The sequence below is a fragment of the Leptodactylus fuscus genome, chromosome 1, assembly GCF_031893055.1.
Source record: "Leptodactylus fuscus isolate aLepFus1 chromosome 1, aLepFus1.hap2, whole genome shotgun sequence".
Taxonomy (NCBI): domain Eukaryota; kingdom Metazoa; phylum Chordata; class Amphibia; order Anura; family Leptodactylidae; genus Leptodactylus; species Leptodactylus fuscus.
This window is the reverse complement of record NC_134265.1, coordinates 337,162,391-337,182,739: the sequence shown is the minus strand read 5'-3', so window position 1 is coordinate 337,182,739 and position 20,349 is coordinate 337,162,391. Positions and strand designations below refer to the sequence as shown.

Below are 20,349 nucleotides of genomic sequence, written 5' to 3'. Positions count from 1 at the left end.
ACGGCAGATAGAAAATCTAGACTAAATATTCAGGTTATAAATGGTAGAAGATGAAGGATTTGCATAGGAAAACAGAATAAGGAATGACCATCGTAAGGTTAATGGAATGGAATGGCAAAAACAACCACGCAGGTCACCTACCGGTCCTTGGTAAATTCAGATGCAGTGTTTTCGGCTACAGGAGCAAGAAACTTTAGAAAGTTTGGCACAGAAGAGGAAGAGTGAAGTTTCTTCCGAAAAGTAGAGCGGTAGAAGAGGCTGAGAGTATAGAGCAGAAGAGGAGGAAGTGAAATTAATGCAAAAAAACAGCAAAAAAAAAAAAAAAACACACACACACACACACACACACACACACACACACACACACACACACACAACACTAGAAAAAAAGAGAAAAAGAAAATCCAAAAAGCGAAATACTGAAAGGTTTGACTTTCCAATGACAAAAACACACACCACACATATGTTAGGCTATGTGCACATTATATGGTTTCCATTTACACCAAACCATGACTGATCAATTTGTAAAGAATTTTGCCGGATCCCTCTGACTTATAATAAGGTCGGTCAAGTTACTGTCACAGATTTCAGCAGTTTTGACAGCAAGGCCGGTGCTGCAGGGTGTATTGTTCTAAGACTATTGTTTTAGGATTAGGTTCACATTTGCCTTAAGAATTACATTTTTCTGTTCGTCATAGAAAAAAAAACAGAATTCAACGCTGTGACAGATTGGTCATTGATAGAAAGCAATGGTATCCGACTGACTTGAGCTACTTTTCCATTGCATAGTAACGTACCGACTTGAACTTTGTTTCTGGGTTATTTTTATAGGATCTACTGAAAGTTCAGGTACTTTTTCACCGTGGTGGGACTATTAAAGGACCTTCTCTGCTCTGATCTTAAAAGCAGTCCAAGGCGAACCAGGGAGATTTGGGACAACGCATTAGAAAAAGGGGCTTTCATGTCCATCTGACTTGGTCATAGTGTCAATCAATTGTTTCGGGTGAATTTGATGGAATCGAGCAATGGGGGATCCTAGAAGAATATCTAAGGCTGGGTTCACATCTGCGTTGGAGTCTCCGTCGTAGTGACCACCGAAAAGGCCAACTTTTTCATCAGCAATGGATACCCAATGGATCCCATTATGGTCATTGGTGTCCGCCAGGCACCGTTGTAGTTACATACAAAGTAGATTAGGTCGGATAAAGACATTAGTCCATTAAGTCCAACCTATAACCCTACAGTCTCCTACAGTGTTGATCCAGGGGAAGGCAAAAAACCCCATGAGGCTCATGCCAATTGCCCTATTTCAGGGGAAAAAATTCCTTCCCGACTCCAAATCTGGCAGTCAGTATAAAACCCTGGATCAACGTGTCCTTAAAAATCACCGTTTTAGTGGGCTGCCTGTCCATTGTTCTGGTCCCGTAATGGATGCTTATGTGAAGTCAACCTAGCCTAACGATCATTAAAGTCTATGACAATCTCTAAAACCATTTTTTATTGCTCAAATACATCCAAAAATGTAAAACAAAGCAACTTTGCAAATTCTTGAGTGTATACAGCTCCGATTCAGGCCTAGTTTATAGGTCTATATGGTAACCTCGTGTCGCCACATTCTGTAGTCTTATTCCCTGTCATGTCTTCCCTACTTATTATACATTGTTAGGGCTGGGCGATTTTGCCTAAACATAAAATTTCAATTATTTTTTTTTATCTCAATTTTCTTAAAGAAGTGAATCAAAGCTCTGTGAGAAGCACAAGAAGAAGAAATCGTCAGATATTTGATGCAGGCTTCTTTGTCCACCATCCATTTATTGACTACTGTGAAGGAATTGTTGAATTACAGCATAAGGAGAAAGTCTATATGGAATAATATAATCCAGGATGGGGCGAACAGCGATTTCACGAGTCTGATGAAATGGCAAAATAATCAAATTCATTTAGTTAATTGCTCAAGCCCTATATTCAGTAGATGAGAAGTGTATACATGGTAGGAAGTATGACTGCAGGATTAGACTACACGGGGGTGGCCATGGAGACACGTCAACAACTCTACGGGCCTAGGAAAATAGTAGGAGATTTGTACTTCGAATAAAGATGCGTGTTTACTTCATTTTTCGCTTATGATGTATTACAGCAAATAGAATGGCTGTGAAGATTTACCTGTTATTAAAAGGGATTCTACCATTAAAACCTCTTTTTTTGTGGATAAGATGTCGGAATAGCCTTTAGGAAGGCTATTCGTCTCTTACCTTTAGATGTGATCTCCGCCGCGCCGTTCCTTAGAAATACCGTTTTTTTACCGGTATGCAAATTAGTTCTCTGGCAGCGATGGGGGCGGGCCCCAGTGCTGAAAATGCGATGGGGGCGTCCCTACTGCTGCTCGAGAACACGATCCTGCGACGCCTCTATCTTCGGCTGGATCCTCCCCTTCTCTGTCGTCTTCCTCCTGCGTCACCTTGGACGCCTGCGCAGTTGGCTCTGCCAGTGAGACACCAGAAGAGCCGACTGCGAATGCCGGCCGGCGGCCATTTTTGGGAGGCCGCTCCTGCATTGAACTACAAGAGCGGCCTCCCAAAAATGGCCGCAGGCTGGCACGCGCAGTCGGCTCTACTAGTGTCTCACTGGCAGAGCCAACTGCGCAGGCGTCGGAGGTGACACAAGAGGAAGCCAAAGATAGAGGCGTCGCAGGATCATGTTCTCGAGCAGCAGTGGGGACGCCCCCATCGCATTTTCAGCACTGGGGCCGCCCACATCACTGCCAGAGAACTAATTTGCATACCGGTAAAAACCGGTATTTCTAAGGAATGGCGCGGCGGCAATCACATCTAAAAGGTAAGAGACGAATAGGCTTTCTGAAGGCTATTCCGACGTCTTATCCATAAACAAAGAGGTTTTAATGGGAGAATCCCTTTAATATCACTCAGTAAAGACTTTTGGCTTTTGTCAAGTAGGAACAAAAAATAAAATAAATAAAATCGCCTTTGTTTTTAGGATCATCGCAAATCAGTTAATATGGCTGAAATTTTAGCCCCCATTGGGATGGTCAGCTTTCTGATAATCCTGAAGGGCAAATCGGTCGGGTTATATAGAGATCAGGTAGGATGTGGGGAGTAGGGGGGAGATGCAGCTGCAGTATAACTACACAGAATTTGAAGAAAGGCTATTGGAAAAGATCATAGTGGCCATATTGGTTGTAGCTCAACTTTCATATTGGTTGTCATCTAACTTTCTGTTAGAGCCAATGGCCTTTAGCAGAGACAACTTTTATAATAATAATAATTATTATTATTATTTAGCAGAGACAACCTTTATATTTTCTAGTGATATTTCCCGTGACTAAGTACGGTAATACATAAAATAAATGTGTATGACATCTACAAATCCAAAGGCTCACAAGAACGAACTAAAGAAAAGTTAGAAAGTAGTTACCAGAAAGCATAAAATAGATATTAACAAGTCTGCACAGAGTTAGGAGCACAGGCACTAGACATGTTGGTTTAGATGCTAGGGTTACATTGAATTTAAAGAGGAACAACCATTAGCACTAGACTACAAGGATTAGTATTTGCCACTCCGATTCATTGTTTGCAACTTATTTTACGTACCTCCATCACATCCTACCAGCATACATACCGCCATACGTAGTATACATTAGTAATAACACAGAATTAATACTCCTTAAGTTGATCAGCTCAGCAGAGCAAGCCATGAAGGCAATACGGAGATCTCTGCATTTCTATTATAGATGTAGATTAGAAATAAAATGACTGCACACTTCTCTGAAGCTTGCTGGAGCCCAAGACACATGCAGATATGACCAAGCAAGAAACCGTGCAGGCAAACGACTGCAAGGACAGGCTCACCTCTTCTGAGTGACCGAAGTACTAGATTCCCCACCGGAGTGATGCCTTAGTTTTTTGAGGAATCTAGGAGAAGAGGCTGCAGTGACAGGAGGAGAAGGGGCAGCTTCCTCACATTGTGCCGGACTGCTCTCAGGGACACTTGAAGCTGTGCTGGAACTAGACAGCAGCATTCCAGCCAGCCAGCGAGGGAGGGGAGTGGTGGGGAGAGATTCGGGAAGGTAGAGATTATGTGCAAGGTAGCAAACTATGACAATCCTATCTGCTAGTACAAATAGAGGAAATACGGGGCAAGAACTGGCACAGAAACTCCTTCATATACTCTCTGCTTTCTATAGCTGCTCGGTCTATGGAAAGTTCACAGTATTGTCAAAGCTACAAAACATATTGGTATAAAGAAAAGAAAACAAACAAAGAAACAAAAGAACACCGCATGTAAATGTATTAGAATAAAGAGGAAAAACAATATCACATTGTTGCTTGTACTACGCTTAAAGGGATTGTCCATGGATTCTTTTACTGCCATTTAAATAGGATACGCATTAATAAGACGGAATAATATAGTTTAACTATATGTGTGCCACAGCACCCACAGTGGGTATGATAAAGGTCATTGGTGAAGACAGCCCATTTCTCCATCTTGGTATCAGCCATGATGAAGGATTGGCCCACCTAATGCCATAAACCAGATAACCAGTCCCCTTCAGGATCCTTATGAATTGTTTACTTGTATGTACCCTCCACCCTCCCACCGAACATTCGATTCTTAGGTGCCGCTCTTTACATAAATATGCCTCCTTCAGAAATTGTTCTTATACTATACCCGAGGAAGGGATCAGAGTTATCCCAAAAGCTTGTAATCTATCATCATTATTAGTTAGCCAAACCATTAAGAAAAGGTATCAACGACTGAAGACTCAAGTTTTTTTATTTTTATATTTCATACCCACTGGCTAACAAGGTACAAAAACATACTTTTTCCTTATAGTTTGCAAAACAAGGACAGCAATCACTGCGGAAGCAGTTCTAGCCATATTTGTCCTTATCCAACTTTAAGGGGTTAAAAGGAGCATGCACCCCATTCTATCATGTTTTGCACTTGCATGTATATTTATTACGGTTTTCTTTATTTGTAAAGTTTGCTGCAGAGCGGTGACGTAAATGGAAGGTTTTAGAACCACGGGGAGTAGCTCATTTACTTTCATGTGATGACACCAGACACAATGGACGCATCTCCAACGAAAAGAGAATTCACATAATACAGGATTTTGCAGAGATATGGGGATTATGGCTCCATAATACAGAGAGGTGAAATAAGGAGGAAATATAAAGGCAGAATTTCCACCATGAAGAGAAGCTGTGAGTGTAAACTAAGTGAGCAGCACTGCTGAGTGGAGGAACAGAGCAGCAGAGTCAGGATGTAGTACCATAGTCCGACACTGCAGAGTAAGAGGCAGTGCAACCTAGAGTGCAGCAGGTCAAGGGTGACCGCACCAGAGCTGCCAGGAGAGGCCCAAAAGAGTCCCAGTGTACAGCCCAACCAGGGAAGCCACTTGCAACTACAGACTAGTTTATGACCAGAAGTACTAGGAGGCAGCTGTACAGAGTCAGGCTAGAGATACAGCTAGGTACCTGCAGCCAGAGACTGTCTACAGACTGGAAGTAAAGTGAATGTAACTTTACAAGCTTGGGTACACTGTATTAGAGATGGAGTTTCTTTAAAGGGATCCTATCAGTCAGACACAATTTTTTTGTAGGTACCACGTCGGAATAGCCTTAAGAACGAAAGATTGTGAATGACAATCTGTTTTCCCTTAGCCCAAACAGCAGCACAACTGGGGTAATCCTGCCCCTATGAGCTGTTAGGACAGGTGGAATATTTAATTACCTAACAGCAATTAACCCCTATAAGAGGTCAGAGGACCAACTCCCCTTTGTGTTAGTAGCAAGTAAAGTTTTAGACATCTATTTAACAGAAGTAATATGACATCCAAACAAATAGTACAATTACAGCATAGGGAGGGAGCCTTGTGCTGCTGTTTGGGCTAAGGGAAAACAGATTGTCATTCACAATCTTTCGTTCCCCCTACGCCCAACAGCAGCACAACTGGGGATTTAGCAAGTATCGCTTTCCCTTAGGGCGGGTGATTCTGGCAAGCTGATGCCAATACCGAATGTCCAAATGCTGTGGACTCCCTTGTTCGCCACTCAAGTCTATAATGTTTGGCGAAAGTTAGCTGAGAACTCCAAGAAGCCGCTGCACATATCTGTTCCAAGGAAAGAAAACGTCTCTCGGCCCATGATGTCGCCACTGCTCGGGTGGCATGGGCACGGATAAGGTCTGGTACCGGGAGGTCCTGAGCACGTAGGGAGCAGATAATGGCTTCTCTAATCCATCTTGATAGAGTTGGTTTGGATGCTTTGGTCCCTTTGGTGTGGCCAAACACATTGATCAGCAAATTCTCTGACTTCCGAAAGGACGCAGTCCGCTCTAGATAAATCTGCAATGCTCTCACCAAGTCCAACTTGTGCATCCTTTCCTCCCACTCAGAGGTGGGAGAGGGAAAAAACGCTGGTAAGACGATTGCCTGGTTAACATTCTGAGGCGTGGGTACCTTTGGCAAGAATCCTGGGACAAACCTCAGTTGCACTCTGTCTGGAAAGAAGGTTATAAATGGCTCAGAGGCCGCTAGGGCTTGTAGCTCACCGACCCTCTTGGCGGAGGTTATTGCCAACAGGAAAGTTATCTTGTATGCTAGGTACTTCAAATCCACCTCAGATAGGGGCTCAAAGGGGGGCGCACAGAGCCCTTGCAAAACTGCGGCCAGGTCCCAGATCGGGACCGGTGGCTGCACCTGAGGACGGAGTCTAGAAGCCCCTCTTAAAAATTGCTTAATCAGAGGATCTAGTGCTAGCCGGGTCTCCAGGAGTGCGGACAGAGCTGAGACTTGGACTTTCAAGGTAGCAGGTGCTAGCCCCTTCTCCAGGCCGTCTTGTAGGAACTCCAAGACTGCATTCCTATCAGGGTCGCGCTGGTTACTCGAACACCAGTTCTGAAAGATTCGGGCGACCCTCTGGTAGCTCTGGTTAGTTGACTCTGCTCTTGAGTGCGCCAAAGTTCTTAGCACTCCCTGGGATAATCCTCTTCTGCCAGCTAAAGGCTGGCTGACCTCCAGGCAGTGAGGTTGCATCTGTTCAGGCCTTGATAGGGCCGGCTGTTCCGGGTTACCAGAGTTTACACTGGTGGAAGCCTCCAGGTGTTCCTCCGTCTCATGAGAGTGAGGACGGTGAACCATGCCCTTTTTAACCAGAATGGCGATTTCCTTGCCAAGTTCCGGTTCTGCCTGCATTTTGTCAATACCTTCCGAATCCTCAGTTGACGAGGGTAGACGCACTTCCGTCTGATCCTCCCTGGTATTGACAGGGCATACAGCGCTGGAGGATTGTCTTCCCGAACTGGGGAGCGACGTTCCTATATTGCAGCGCCGTTTGAGGTGGCCATCAGATCCACCTCGGGGAGACCTCATCCTTTGATAGGATAGTGGAGAGCATCCTGGTCTGGGGATGACCTGGCTAAGGTCCTCCGCATTTTGGTGAGTCAGTCCCACCGACTGTAACCTGGAATTTGAACCGCTGGCCGCTGGGGAATACATAGATCCAAATAGATGAGGATCCTGGCGTCTGGTGACGTGGAGAGGGTTCTCGTCCTCTGTCCGGGATGACCGTAAACGGCTGTGAACAGGCTGTCCGTCCTGGTTCTTTACTCCCGAATTTGTGGAGTCCACGTCAGAAGCTTCTCCTGAGCTCTGGTACTTTCTTGCCAGCTGGGTAAGCGCGTTCTCTTCAGGTAACGCCAGGTGCTCTGTACCAGGGTCTCCCCCAGATGAGCTCCCCTGGACCGGGAGGCATCTGTGGTCAACAGGGTCTAGGTAAACCTGACCGAGGACCTGCCATCGTGAAGATGGGTCTGCCGGGCCAATCATGGCCGGGCACTGATGGTTCACTGGATAGGCTCTTTTAGTCCCTAGGGACAGCGATTCCGGACTCGCAGCTTCTTGACATAGAGAAGGTGCCTCCAGGTAGGAGAGTCCCTGGTGAATCCCCGGAACTGGATTCGATTTGATGGAATCGTGAAAAATCTTAACGGGTCTTCTTTGATCCTGGCTCTGAGAGGCCTTCTGTCCCCCTAAAGGGCTCCCCAGCCCTACTAGGGAGCTGGGGGAAGACCCGTGGATACTACTCCCCTGGAGATAGGGGGGGCTGAAATTCTGCCATCTGGGAGGGTGGAAACTTGAAGACAAGGTTTTCCATCTGGGTGTTCGTCCCATTGATCTAAGGTCCTGGGCCGAGCTATGAGAGATCCTGCGAGTGTACCTGGCCTGAAGGTTCCCTAAGGAAGCCGCATCCCGAGACGGAAGCGGTCTATGTCGAAGATGAACCTGAGTCCTTCGCCCAAGATTCTGGAAACCACGAAGCCTGGCGGGAGATCCTTCTGGACGGGTACTCAAAGATGAAGTTGTTTGGGGCCCTAAAAAGGGCAAGATGTTCTCTCGGCCGGTGGAGCCTAGATGTAGCCAAGGACCCTGGGACCTTTGCGTCGGGGCCCTAGATGGACGGGCCCGCTTTCTCCCAGGATGGCAGACCACTAATGGGTCAGGGATCCTTCTTACGGTCACGGAAAGTACCGCGTCCTCTACCTCGGCCCTGGGGAGCGGAGCGTCCACGCCCCCTGAAACCTCTGGTGGAGGACCCTCGGCCTCGAAAGGCAGTTCTTCTCCTTTCTGGCGGCTGCGGCAGATTTTTAGTTTTAGTGTCCGCCAGATCCTCCATGATTTTGTCCAGGGCTTTGCCAAAGAGCCTACCGGGCTCAAAGGGCAGGGTACAAAGCCCTAGTCTGGAGGAGTTGTCCACCCTCCATGGTTTAACCCACAACGGTCGCCTGGCCACAGTGGTGAGGGCCATAGATTTGGAGGCGAGTCTTAGTTGCGACCTGGAGGATTCAGCCAAGTGGTCCACCAATAAATTAAATATCGGACATAGCCGATAGGAGGTCGTCCCGGTGGACCCCCGTGTCTATATCCCTAGCAAGGGAAGATAGTTCGGCCTGTAGGGCAGAGACCACCTCATTAGCCGATATGGCCACGGAGGCCTGCGACGAGGCGACAGAGTATGCCCGCCTCAGGGACCCCTCTACGCGGCGGTCCAACGGGTCCTGCAGACTTGAGCCGTCCTCGGCTGGCAGGACTGTGCGGCGGGATAGTTTGGCAACTGCCACGTCTACTTTTGGCGGTGGTCCCCAGGCCCCCTGCTGGGACTCAGATATAGGAAAAAGTGCCCTGAACCTAGCGGAAGGTGTAAATGCTTTCTCGGGACGCCTCCACTCGCCTTCCATTACCTGGACCAGGTCCGCACTAGCTTTAAAGGACTTTGCCCTCCTGCTTGGCCCTTCCCCTGCCTCCCGATCACATGATCTGAGGACTCTGAAAAGTCTACCCATCTTTTCGAGGGGAAACACCTCCTTCTCCACCACCACCGGGTCTTCCTCTGAAGACTCAACCTCCCCGATGTGAAGGCGTTCTAGGGGCGGGAGGGAGGGCTCAGAAGACTCCAACCGAGGCCTCTTGGCGAGGTGGGAAATGGTCTCATCCACTTTCCTCATGGACTGGGACACGAAGTCCTTAACCCAGGAGACCATCTCTCTGATTGGGGTAGCTTCGGAGGGAGGCGCTCTACATCCCTGGCAGTACCTGTATTCACAGGCGTCAGGGAGGGGGATATTACATTGGGCACAAGACAGATGTCTCCTCTTCGCAGTGGTTTTCCTCCGAGGGAGGGTCGAAGAGGATGAGGAGGACATACTAGGAGGAAAGAAGCAGCATAAAACAGAAAATCCGGACCTCAGCAACAACAGTAGCCACAACAGCAGCAGCCCCTCCCCCCAGCACCACCACCACCAACCTTGATAACACGCAGTTGAACTTCCAGCTCTTGAGCTTCTCCTGAGGCAGCAATGCTTCAGAAGTACCTGCAACCAGAGCGACAGGTACCATACTGTGGTGGAGGGGGGTTTAAATAGGTCGGCTGGGGGAGGGACAGGGGAGGAGCCACGCCCCCTTCACCTGGGTCCGAGCTCCACCTAATTTCATAACAACCCGCCCCCCCCTTCGAGCAAGCGGGGGGAGGGGGGGGAAGACACACTAACAGCAGTTGCTTACCTGCTGTTCATTGTTTCCTATGATCCTGCGCAGCCTGCCGCGGCACATACCTTAGTCGCGCGGCCTGCGCATGCGTGGTTTCCCCGGAAGCAGTCCCCGGCTCGGACGGAACCTGGGAGCTGAGAAGTAGTTCCCAGCCCCCGCCGGCAGACAAAAGGTTCCTACCTGCCGGAACCTGCAGCGCCCGGACGTCCGCGATGCCGCCTGCAGAGCGGAGGATTAGATACAATGGTCATCACCCAGGATACTGGAAGCAGAAGATCCCGGGGACCATCAGGTGACACCCACTTGCTCCAGCAGGGAACCCGGACCGGCGCAGGGAGAGAGCCACGCAGCAAGGTACAATCTTTAGGGGGGGAGAGGGGACCCCTATAGGAGGCCAAAGCACCTCTCCCCCGTCCACCTGTCCTGTCCCACAGGACAGAAAAAAACACAAAGGGGAGTTGGTCCTCTGACCTCTTATAGGGGTTAATTGCTGTTAGGTAATTAAATATTCCACCTGTCCTAACAGCTCATAGGGGCAGGATTACCCCAGTTGTGCTGCTGTTGGGCGTAGGGGGAAAGGCTATTTGTCTCCTACCCTTCGTCGATTTCTCTGCGCTGCCGTTTGCCTACAATTCCGGTTCTTGTCAGTATGTAAATGAGCTCTCTCACAGCACTGGAGGTGTCCCCAATGCTGCGAGAGAACTCTCTCCAGCACCGCCACCTCTTCTTCAGCAGTGTCATCTTCAGCCTCTTCTCCCGGCGGTGTCTTGTAACTTCTAAGGCCTTGGGCAGAGCAGACTGCGCATGCCCACAGGCCACGAGAAAATGGCCACTTACAATACTGTGCAAGCGGCCACTTTCTCGTGGCCTGTGGGCATGCGCAGTCTGCTCTGCCCGTGGCCTTAGAAGTTACAAGTTACGGCCAGAAGAAGAGGCTGAAGATGACGCTGCTGAAGAGGAGGCGGCGCTGGAGAGAGTTCTCTCGTAGCATTGGGGACGCCCCCAGTGCTGCGAGAGAGTTCACTTACATACTAACAAGAACCAGGATTGTAGGCGAACGGCGGCGCAGAGAAGTCAATGAAGGGCAGGAGACGAATAGCCTTTCTTAAGACTATTCAGACGTGGTACCTACAAAAAAAAAAAAAAAAAAAATTGTATCTGAGTGATAGGATCCCTTTAAAGATTGAATTTTTGGTCTGTAAAGAATGTTTAAAGCTGAGGTCTCATGTTGCAGAAAAGCAGCTTTTGTTGTTGCAGATTTTGCTGTGTTTTTTTTTTTTTTTGAGCCAAAGTCAGAATTGGATTAAGCAGAAGGGAGAAGTATAAGAACTTCCTATATATTTCCCACTGGTAAGACTGCTACCCCTGCACCCCCACCTTGGTCACTGGACAGGACCTTCCAAATAACCATTTTGATAATCTGATATTCTATTGTTTTTCTCCTGTTATATTACACATTTTTTTTGTGCTATAACCTATGTAGTACCTGAATGAATATTGGGAAATGTGATACAGGTAAAGACCAAAAATCTATCTGGTTGGCCACTACTAAGATAAATCCAATGCACAAATATTATGTGAGAAAATGTTACAAGAAAAAAAAAAAAAAAATCCACGTGTCCAATGCACACAGCTAGTGTCAATATTGGTCTATGGAATGTGTCAGCAGTGTAATATACAGACTTACTAAGGGTGTGCAGTGCCGGCTTACAGTGTAAAGGTCTATCATCTGTGTATACTATCCTGTACTCCTATAGCAGAATGTAGAAAGATTTCCACTACTGATATTCTCCATATGAAATAATCCATATAGTCCTGTATATCACATACTACAGTCTTGTACTGGCGCAGATATGTAGTCTGAAACGCTTAGACGCTCCATCTATGTCTCTGAAGACCTGTCTAACTCTAGTTTGCATGTATCAGCATGAAGCTCACTATCTATAGGAACATCTCTGGCCTGTTGCCTTATTTCATTCTTTACGGTCTCTTACAATCTGTCCATCTCATTGGAGCCGCAGCTGGAATTTTTCCATAGCTCCCATCGTTCCTGTTCGTTTCCGAACAATCATGCTCTCTGACCACAATGGTTGGTGGTAGAGAAAAAATTCCAGCGGTGTAAGACTCAGGGAGGCAGATGGATTATAAAGAGGTGATGAAAGGCCCTCTTTAAAAGTAGTAGGTCTCCAAAACCCAACACATCAACCAAGTCCAGCAGATAGATAGGTTACGGTCTCCTGAATCATTGTGCAGCTCTTGTAGTAGCCACACACATTACCCTAAGACTTAACTTGACTGATGACTGATCTCGGAAAGACGTACACACGCCATTTTTAACATTTTCACCTGATAACCCTTGAAGGATCATGACGTATATGACCAATCTGAACAACTGTAAAGCCCCATATCTGGACTAAAACATGTATGAAGAAAGATCACTCACCAGAAGACTGATCGTTCAATCATAAGCCTATATTGGTCTTCCCCTTACTAAACTCTCCCCTCTACAATCTATTCTGAATGCAGCGGCCAGGCTCATCTATCAGGATAGACGCTACAGCGATGCCTCCGGTCTGTGCCAGTCACTACACTGGCTGCCTATTCATTATAGAATAAAATATAAAGTTATCACCCTCATCTACAAGGCTCTCCATAATGCCGCACCTCCATACATTTCCTCCCTCATCTCTATCGCCCAACCCGTGTTCTCCGCTCACTCAATGACCTAACACTTACATCCTCTATTACCAGAACCTCCCACGCTCGTATACAAGACTTCTCCCGAGCTGCACCACTTCTCTGGAATGCTCTACCCCGGACAATCAGATTAACTCCGAATTTCTACAGTTTCAAACGCAAACTAAAGACACATCTTATCAGACAGGCCTATCACAATTCCTAACGTAAACCCTTCTGTACTATAATTAGAATCCCTAAATTTTAACCCTCCTCTGTCCCTGCTCCCACATTACCCCACATGATATGATACCATTTCAGGATAACTTTATCTGTCCAAGCTCCATCCACATGTTAAAGGACACGACTAGTGATGGCTCAAAGTTTTATGTTTGTGTAATGACAGTCACCTCTATTACAAAATTGTCTGACGTCTGTATAAGCAATGCTGCCCCTGCTACCTCTTGTGTCACCCCCTCTACCTCATAGATTGTAAGCTCTTGCGAGCAGGGCCCTCAGTCCCATTGTGTGAAGTGATTTTCTTTGTAATGTATCTTTCTGTCTGTATTTGAACCCTACAAATTGTACAGCGCTGCAGAATATGTTGGCACTATATAAATAAAATGTATTATTAATTATTATTATTATTATATCTAATATGTATGGCCACCTTTAGAAGCTTCCTAGATGAGCAGGATATGAAGATTAGACGTTCACTCCCAAGACAATTGTTCCAAGATACACAAAATAGGCTTCAAGGCGTTTTCTTCATATGTTGTTTTTCAGTTCATAAAACTCCCATACTGAGGTCAATTCTAATAATACAAAAACGTTTGCTTCTGGAGTGTCGGGTACAATTCAGGTCACCCCACTACAGACCACCACCACCTGTACTAGATCTCCCCTACCGGCATCAGAAATGGTTACGTTAATGAGAATACAGTAGCAGATTCCTTAGTTCTTTAGCATGAGGTTGTATGCCTGCAAAGCAGAGCGAAACTTCTACAAAAATTTTGCATGAAAAATTGAATTCTAATAAACTGAAGTACCATTGTCTGACTGTGCCTTAAAAGTGCAGAACATTGACTACATGTAGAAAGTCAATCTCCTTCTGCAATTACTCCACAGAACACAATAAGAGACAAATGGGTTAAAAAATCCAACGCGTTTCCACCCACTAATCCTTATGGTTGAACATAACATGACTAACCTAAGCAATTATACACACAGCAATGTCCCGTACATTTTTCTTGCTAGAAAACAGAATATTTTCATAAATTATATTCTTTCCAAGATCTGATTTATTGCTGTAAATGTCATCTGGAAAGGATGAAACTCGCATCTTGGATTTCTTTTATATGAAGAAGAAAGCATGTTCCTTCTGAATCTGTCAGATTTTTCCACCATGAGTGAAGCATTTCAGATCAAAAGGGATATCAAATAATGAAGGTTTCTGCAAACCATAGACGAAAGAGAATTAACAAAACAAGAGATTTATGGAGAAAAAAAAAAAAAAAAAAAAAAAAAAAAAAAAAGGTACCCGTATTTTTCGGACTATAAGACGCACTTTTTTTCCCCCAAAATTTGGGGGGAAAAGAAGGGTGCGTCTTATAGTGCGAAGGTGGCGCCCGGCATCCGCTGTAATAGAGAGGCGGAAGCCGGAAAGTCATAGACGCCATTACAGGTGCCGGGGCCTGAGACATCGCTGCCCTGCCCTGCATGAAGCCAGCAGCGGGAGGAGTGATGCTATTCCGCTCCTCCGTCCCCCCGCCGCTGGCTTCATGCAGGGCAGGGCAGCGATGTCTCAGGCCCCGGCGTCTATCCCTCCCCGGCATCCGCCTCTCTAGTACAGCGGATGCCGGGTCAGTATCAGTGGCCCCTTCTCCCCCGGGGCCGGTCTCCACCGGCCCCGTAAAGTTACAGGTCGGCTCCTGCGCAACGATATCGCAGGAGCCGACCTGTTCGGGTGACAGCCGGGAGCCTAATGAGGCTCCCAGGCCTGTCACTGCTGTATTAGTATTGCGGCTGGTCTCTATGACCAGCCGTAATACTAATAGACAGAATGTCCCATAGACGGCAATACAGTTGTATTGCCGTCTATGGGACTTGCGATCAAGTGACCGCAGGTTCAAGCCCCGGGGGGGGGAATAAAATAGTAAAAAAAAAAACTTTAAAAATATATAATAAAAATATGAAATAAATAAAAGTTCTAAATCACCTCCTGTCCCTAGAATATATATATAAAAGTAGAAAATCATATATCATAAACCACCGGTTTTTTTTTTCAATACAAGGTGATCTAAGCAATAGATATCCCCCAAAATGGTATAACTAAAAAGTACATCTGGCCCCGCAAAAAAAAAAAACTCTATACATCCCCGTACAGCTGCAGGGTCACCTGTCAATGTGGCCTTGCAGCTGTTGCAAAACTACAGCTCCCATATATTAAATATTTTACCAGTTTTTGCTTCAAAATTTTTTTTCCCCATTTTCCTCCTCTAAAACCTAGGTGCGTCTTATAGTCCGAAAAATACGGTAATTTTTGGACCTAGTCGTGGTCCATGTTGGCCATAGACATGAAGTTGTGACTAATTACAATGGGTACTAACAGAGAACAATACTAGGATGACCACAGACCAGAGACTTCTGCGGGCAGATCCATACACAGAAGACATCCATGAGGAAAGGAGCCAGCAATGTCAGGGCCAAAACTAGAACAAACATGAATGGCGAGTCAAAGAGATTGGATTACCGTATATACTCGAGTATAAGCCGAATTTGCAGTATAGTTTTTGTGCTGAAAAAGGCCCCCTCGGCTTATACGCGAGTCAATAAGTTTTCCCAGTTTTTTGTGGTAAAATTGGGGGCCTCGGCTTATATTCGGGTCGGCTTATACTCGAGTATATATGGTACTTCCAGATCCCACTCACTGTCAACAGATCTATTATACATGTTGCCAGAGACTTCAAGAAATTAATTTTGACTTGTGGACCTAAAAATCATTAGAGGCAGGGACTCTTACCAAAAAGGTGCAACCCTGTAGTAATGTGATTGCAAAGTTCTTTTTTCCCCCCACTGCCTCCCTTGCAGCTGCTCCGGCTGTTTTAGGTCACGGATTCTGCTCTACACCTACTACATGTCCATAGAGTAGTGCCATGTAAATAGGGGAAACAGAGGAATGAGATGTCTGGTCTCCCCAGGTTACTGGGGACCTGCTTAAATATTAGTAACACAAGTTATCCTGTGCAAGAAATTCACTGGTAAGGCTGTGTTCACATCGGATTTGGCGTCTTTGTACTGAGCCATGCGGAACAGACTGCGGTGGAAAACTTGGACAATTCCCATTTTTATTATTCAAGTGCTCATAAGCCACCTGTTCTGAGAAGTCCCTAATATTGGCTGATTTACTTAATCTGATATTTTTTAGGGAGGTCTATAGAGAACATCTGAGAGTTATATGGGTATGTTCACATGTGGCAAATTTGCAGCAATTCTGTCAAATGAGAATATACCCCAAAGTTTAAAAGGCAGTTATACATTTTTTTCTCCTGGTCTGTACTTGTAGTAAACTGGTCTGGTAAGAATAGAATTTGTGTAAACTGGTCATAGACATGAGATAAATGTTGGCCAAAATGGACGGGCTTGTCAGACTATACTAATACGATCGTATTCCTTCATCCCCCAGGTCAATAATCATTAGAAAATTACATTGGTTTATAGCTGCCAATATGGCGACAGACCAATTTGTCAGAAAGGATTGTACGGTTCCTGGCCAGAAGCAACATATCCACAGAGCTAACGAGCGCAATATATTTTATGTTTTACTGCTTAACGGGGTTTTCCAGGAACCAACAAAGTTGGATATAGGATAGGTCAACAATGTAAAAATCGGTCGGGAACATCCAGACCATGTGCCGACCAGCTATTTTGGCAGCAGGAAGTCATATACAAGATATCCAGCCGGAATCAGCTCTCTGTTCCTATTCATGTGAAACAGCTGATCATCGTGGGGTCTATGTCTTGGACCCTGACCAATCTGGTACCGATGGCCTCTCCTGTGGATAGGTCAACAGTATCCAACTTTGCTGTGTTGTGGACAACCCCTTTAACACAAATTTTGTCGCATCTCATCCACAGTTTACCAATGAAAGACTTGTGCTAGGATATCAATTATTTCTGGGATCTTCAGTGCCTGGTATAGGTCGTATAATATGCCATAAATGTCTAATAGATGGAGATTCCACCAATGAGACCTGCACCAATCTTTGGAATGGGGATTTCTAACAACCATACTACAAGTTAGGTTTTATTTCTCTCTTTTCTTAGACCTATGATCTTATCCAGTGAATTTTAATATTGACGACCAGGACAACCCATGTCCATTCCGTGACATTATCGTCCACGCATGGCCAAATCTTTCCATGCAACTCTTTAGGTGTTGTGAATACATTTGAACAATCATGCATGGGCAACTCATCTCGGCTGTGGTACCAGTAAGGAATGTAAGGGTTCAGATATACTACAACTATATGAGGATATCTCTTTTATTACCTCATAAGCTGCAAATTTAGTATAATGAAGATGAAGTCTTAGGCTAGGTTTACACGTAACACACTCCCTCCATCAGATAAGTGTCTCACTACCAGGATGGATGCCTGACACATATTCCAGCACTGCCTACACACAGGTGCCATCATAGTAAAACAAATATTTTCCTGCAGTTTCCCATATTGGGGTCTTCATGTCCACATTAGATAGTATATGACTGAGTATTAGGTCAAGCGTCCAGTCGGTGGATGCATTTTATAGTTACCATAGTCTAATAACCCCAATGTGAATTACTATCGGGGCTATTCAAGAAAACATCCAGAATGAATAGTAAATACAATACTGGCGGTTTAAGCTGCAATTAAAGTCTTGGCCATCTGCGCGACTTCCCCAGATCAGTGCAGGTCTTAGAAGCTTTAAAAGACCAGATAAACCGGGATTTTGCTATACTAACTGCACAGTGGAAAAAAAGAAATCACATAGGAGATTTCCATTTACTGCTAACACTACACATATCTCAGCCTGGTCTTCTCACAGTGCAGATTCTAATCTGAAACAGAATAATAGATTTCCTAGCAGACAATTACACACAACTCACTTTCTTTTCAGCGGCGTCTCTGTGCTCACGGAGTGGTGTCGCATAAGCTTCCTCTGTGGAACAGATGGAGTTTTCTGTACAGGCTCTGGTAAATCCTGAGATGTGACGGGGAAATGACTCAAAGTGTTAGCTCGACGTCGGAATCCTTGATGAGATAATTCTCCAGGATGCTCAGAGGGAGAGCCCTCTGATGCCTTTGGTAAGTCACCCATGGAGCCGTGAGTCTTTAGAGGCGGTTCTGGGGATGGTGTTTCCACTTCACTCAAGGAAGGTTCCTAGAAATCACAATAGATTTTAAAAAGAATTATATATATATTATTAATAAATAATAAAATGTAATTATATATATATATATATATATATATATATATATATATATATATATATATATATATACATACATACACACACACATACACACACATATTTATATATATATTGTAAGCCGATGGCTGGTCAGGTAGTGGAGGGGGTGTACATCTCATCCAGACTACTAAGGTGGGTGAGATGAGAAAACTCCAGGAATGTTTGTTCTCAGTAGACAACTTTCATCTACTGAGCATTTTGGTAAATGCTCAGTGTTGGGCTGGATTTTTGGGAATGGCAGGTAGGTTGGTAGTGGGACCTGTCATTCCACCCCCCCTCCAGTCCACACTTTGGGGATGTTCCGGCAGCGACTCAGCTGCAGAGTCTGCTCATCAAGGAGGCTTAAGAAGCCAGCTCCAGCAGCAACACTTTGGGCAGAGCTTGGCTGGAGAGCTGACAGAGAGGTCATATTTTTGGAGCTGTGTCCTGAATGATTCTACTGGCTTTTGGATTTCTGTTATTCTAGGTGAGGTAACCTATTCTATGTTTAGTTAGAGCCTAGCCGGGCAGGGATTTATTTGTGGAATTGTTTCCATTTGTTGCTGCACCGTTTTGTTTTGAGTGAAAATAAACTCTACCTTTGTTTGGACTAAAAAATCTGGACTTGTGTGTCTATGCCATCCCACCGAGCAACCCCAGACCCTGACATATATAGAAAAATAAAAAATAAAAAAAATGTTATATTAATATTATTCAGTATAAGCAGTTATTTGTGTGTACATGAAGAGTAACTATTTCTTGTTATTATAAGACCTCTATTTTTATCTGAAGATTGTAGTTGTCTCTGAGCTGGTGGGTGAAGACTAACTAGAAAATAGAGCAGACTCTTCTGCAGTGCAACTCAAACAACCCCATGCGTATGCAGGACATATGTGGAGAAGTATTGATGTGAGTGAAGTGTTTTGGTAGTGATGGAAAGCTTCTATTTTGCTCCTACAACAGACTAAGCCTGTCTTTCTTCTCTTATTTCCTGCACCCTCCCCTCTTCAGCAATAGGAGTCATGTGATCTGCATTCTGTCTTTGATCAGGGATTTTCAGTGGGGGCGGGAAAACAGTCCAATAAGAGCCGAAAGAGACAAGTTTTCTTATAACCTCCCTGGCAAGATCTTAGGTTAGAAATACATCAGAGATCGTAGAAGCCATTTTCTGCCAGCTCATCGTTGGCCTTTTGGATGGTAACTGATTTCCGCTGTGGTCTGTCATCGACAGAAACCAAGAAAGTGACCGAAAAAAAATTCAACATGGCAGTTAAACCTTTTCACTGTTATCTGCCTTTGGCTTTCATGAACAGTCAGTATCAAGGGACAAAAATGGTCTGGTTGCCTTTTCTGCTGTCCAGAATCTATAATGTATGGCTAGCTTTCCTTAGCTTGTGCTCGTTGCTCCAATGTGACAGCATACTCCTTGATACCCTTCATTCTTAAAATATATAGAAGAAAAAAAATACTATGTGTTGCTGGGAAACGCACCACGCTAGAAATTCCAACTTTTGCCTCTAAACTTAAAACATTCTTTGACTGCTAGTTTCCAATGGTCTGATCCATTCACTTTTATGGCAGATTTTACTAAGCAGGCTCTGTGACCTGGACATAGGTTATCAGGGGCTTGACTACGGGGTAGCGGCTGCCACAGGGCCCGGGACATTAGGGGCCCGGCGACAGGCGCTACGGCTGCGTTTTTTTCTTTTCTTAATAGGCTGTAACCAGCTGGAGTTACTTTTGCCAGTAGAGATGAGCGAACACTGTTCGGATCAGCCGATCCGAACAGCACGCTCCCACAGAAATGAATGGAAGCACCTGTGACGCCGGCCGGCCGCCGGCAAAGTCAGCGTCACAGGTGCCTCCATTCATTTCTACGGGTGCGTGCTGTTCGGATCGGCTGATCCGAACAGTGTTCGCTCATCTCTACTTGCCAGTAATGGGCCCTATTTACTTACCGATCCTGGCAGTGGCCGGGATTGGTAAGTGTCGCCATGGGCCCCACAAACATTATTATACTCCGGGGTCTTTTCACACCCCTGAGTATAATGATCGGAGGTCCAGGGAGGTAACATAAACACTTACTTACCTCTCCGGGCAGGTTTGGGCCTACTTCTGA

The 20,349-nt window shown here is 45.4% G+C and overlaps 1 protein-coding gene across 5 annotated transcripts in view; it reads right to left on the bottom strand.

Annotated features, from left to right (window-relative positions):
- TBC1D1 (TBC1 domain family member 1) overlaps window positions 1-20,349 on the bottom strand; it is a 171,224-nt gene that overhangs the window by 59,659 nt on the left and 91,216 nt on the right. For 2 of the 5 annotated variants that reach the window (XM_075261323.1, XM_075261334.1), the window contains 3 exons: window positions 17,886-18,160; window positions 3,867-4,022; window positions 142-258 (listed from right to left, as the gene is read on the bottom strand). In XM_075261323.1, coding sequence (XP_075117424.1) covers window positions 142-258; window positions 3,867-4,022; window positions 17,886-18,160 — 548 coding nt within the window. The remainder of the gene's footprint in view (window positions 1-141; window positions 259-3,866; window positions 4,023-17,885; window positions 18,161-20,349) is intronic. The other 3 variants (XM_075261333.1, XM_075261335.1, XM_075261330.1) reach the window with 2 other exon arrangements.